General features: G+C 51.5%; 1 protein-coding gene across 1 annotated transcript in view; it reads right to left on the bottom strand.

Moving 5' to 3' along the window:
* Positions 1–297: 297 nt before the first annotated feature.
* The window catches only part of LOC104275634 (protein scribble homolog), a gene marked incomplete at its 3' end in the record, with an annotated part of 9,656 nt that continues 7,922 nt past the window's right edge, over positions 298–2,031 (bottom strand). Inside the window, exons 7-8 of the mRNA XM_009871640.1 lie at positions 1,188–1,387; positions 298–464 (exon numbers count right to left, since the gene is read on the bottom strand). Of these exons, the coding sequence (XP_009869942.1) occupies positions 298–464; positions 1,188–1,387 (367 nt within the window). The remainder of the gene's footprint in view (positions 465–1,187; positions 1,388–2,031) is intronic.

Here is a 2,031-nt window from a genome sequence, read left to right as displayed (position 1 = left end):
TCATTCTAGGATTCTATGATTCTTATGTCAGGAAGCACACCTTAAGGACAATGACCTACTCCATCAATAGATCAAAGCAGAGACTTGAAGACTAAGCTTTTTACCACCTGGCAGAGAAGCAATTTCTCCGTTTTAACATTCTCTGCCTTGGAAAGTTGCCACGAGCCATGCAGGAGCCTGGGTCTGCTACAGGTACCACAGTAACAAAGAAGACTTCAACTGAGCAGAGAGGAGGGTTCAAGCCTCTTCCCTGCAGCACACAGCACCGCCAGCAGCGTTCACGGCGCGGTCTCTTACCCAGGCTAGGAGAGGGCTGCTGGGGCAGCAGGTAACACGTGAGAACTTTTTCCCCTGTCTTTTCATCGTCTTCTGTTTGGAATTTCAGCATGGGCTGGGACTGGTTTTCTGCCAGCCACAGGGCTTTCAGGTTCAGATTTGTCAAAGCAAACGGCAAGTTCTGCAGTCTGCAAAACAAAAGAAGAACTGCTGGTTAAACTTACTTGGCAAGGAGCTTCAGCTCGGGTCCAGACTGCCTCACCTGCACCGAGGGCCAGAGCCGAGCCCCGGCAGGAGTCCTCGCTCCTGCACACATGGAGGCTCTGCCACAGCCACAGCCAGGACTCAGTAACCCACCCTCACCACATTTTAGCAGAGGACAATTCCCATCTGCAATGTGAAAACCGTGCATTTTGAAAAGGGGTTTGAAGACAGAAAAATTATGCTTTCACGGACCAGCATGCAGAGAGTGTTCCAAACAGGAGCTCTGGTCAGCTTCCAACTGCTGCAGAGAGCACTAGTCTCAGCTAACAGAACGGCAGCTAAGATCTGCAGAATCTTTCCGAAAGGATCACAGATATGTGCACGCAGAGGGGTTGTACACATCATAAATCAGGCTTTGGGACCCATCACCTGGGGAACCGATGACACAAAACTAGAAAATCTGCAGGAAGGCAGACTGTGGACCAAAAGACTTCCCCTGATCTGTATTTTACACCTGGCAAAGCGCCCCCGTGCTTCTGCTTTACTTCAGGTAACACGGAGAAGGGCTTAGCAGGCAAAGCTTGAGACCCACGCCCTCTTCGCAGAGCCCCAAGCAGCCAGACTGGGCTTCTGGATCCTGGGATCAGCACAGGCCCAGCATCTCCCAAAACACACCGAGGAGGCCACTTCCCCTTCCCGCTGCTGACCTGTTCCCAGCCACATCGAGGACGTGAAGCTCTGTGGTGTTGGCAAGCTCCGGCGGCAGGGGGGTCAGGCGATTGTCTCGCAAGGACAGCACGTTCAGGTTGGCACAGCCCCCGATCTCAGCTGGAAGGGATGTCAGCCGGTTCCGATCCACGTTCAGGTTCGTCAGCTTGGCCAGCTTGCCGAGGGACTTGGGTAACTCCTAAGGAGGAGAAGATTCAGTAGTTGCAAAAGATAAGAGGAGTAGAATAAAGGTATAAATGCATAAAGCCCTCTATCTTTGGGGGAAAAAAAGAAAGGAAAAAAAAGAAAGAAAAAAAGGAAAGAGAGAAAAAAGCTGCTTTCTGTCCCAACAGACACATTTTCAATAAAGTTCTCACTACAAGTGTGAGACAGATTTTCCCTCAGGTTCAGAGACTGTTACAAGCCAACTCCTCACCTCAGCACAGCACGCTCGCAACATCTGCTGGGCACAATTTTTCTCCTGTTCACGTCTCCCTACCCAACACCCGTGTTCCAACAATCTGCTCGTAAGAACTTTGGAGCAGGGCCATTTTAAGGAACACTACTCCACGGCCCCTCACCACATGCAGCTTTTGATGTGGTCCTGCTCCCACCAGACTGGAGGGGCTTCAGGACCGGCTATCCTGGAGACAGCATCCCAGCCAGCCTAGAGAGCTTTTCAGAGAAAAAGAGGCAACGAGAGAAAGCAGCTTCCACCAGGGTGTCAAGAGCTTGTGGGCTGGTTCCACTTTGTGCATCCAAGCAGCTGAAGGAAGAGCCACTGGAACACACGCAGGAGTCCAGCTCAAAGGTCAGAAGATGGGAAAACATCCCTGCGGCAAA

This window comes from Apaloderma vittatum, unplaced genomic scaffold (genome assembly GCF_000703405.1).
Source record: "Apaloderma vittatum isolate BGI_N311 unplaced genomic scaffold, ASM70340v1 scaffold4126, whole genome shotgun sequence".
NCBI classification, from domain to species: domain Eukaryota; kingdom Metazoa; phylum Chordata; class Aves; order Trogoniformes; family Trogonidae; genus Apaloderma; species Apaloderma vittatum.
Note: the sequence above shows the minus strand (reverse complement) of the source record. Positions and strands in the feature narration are given on the sequence as shown.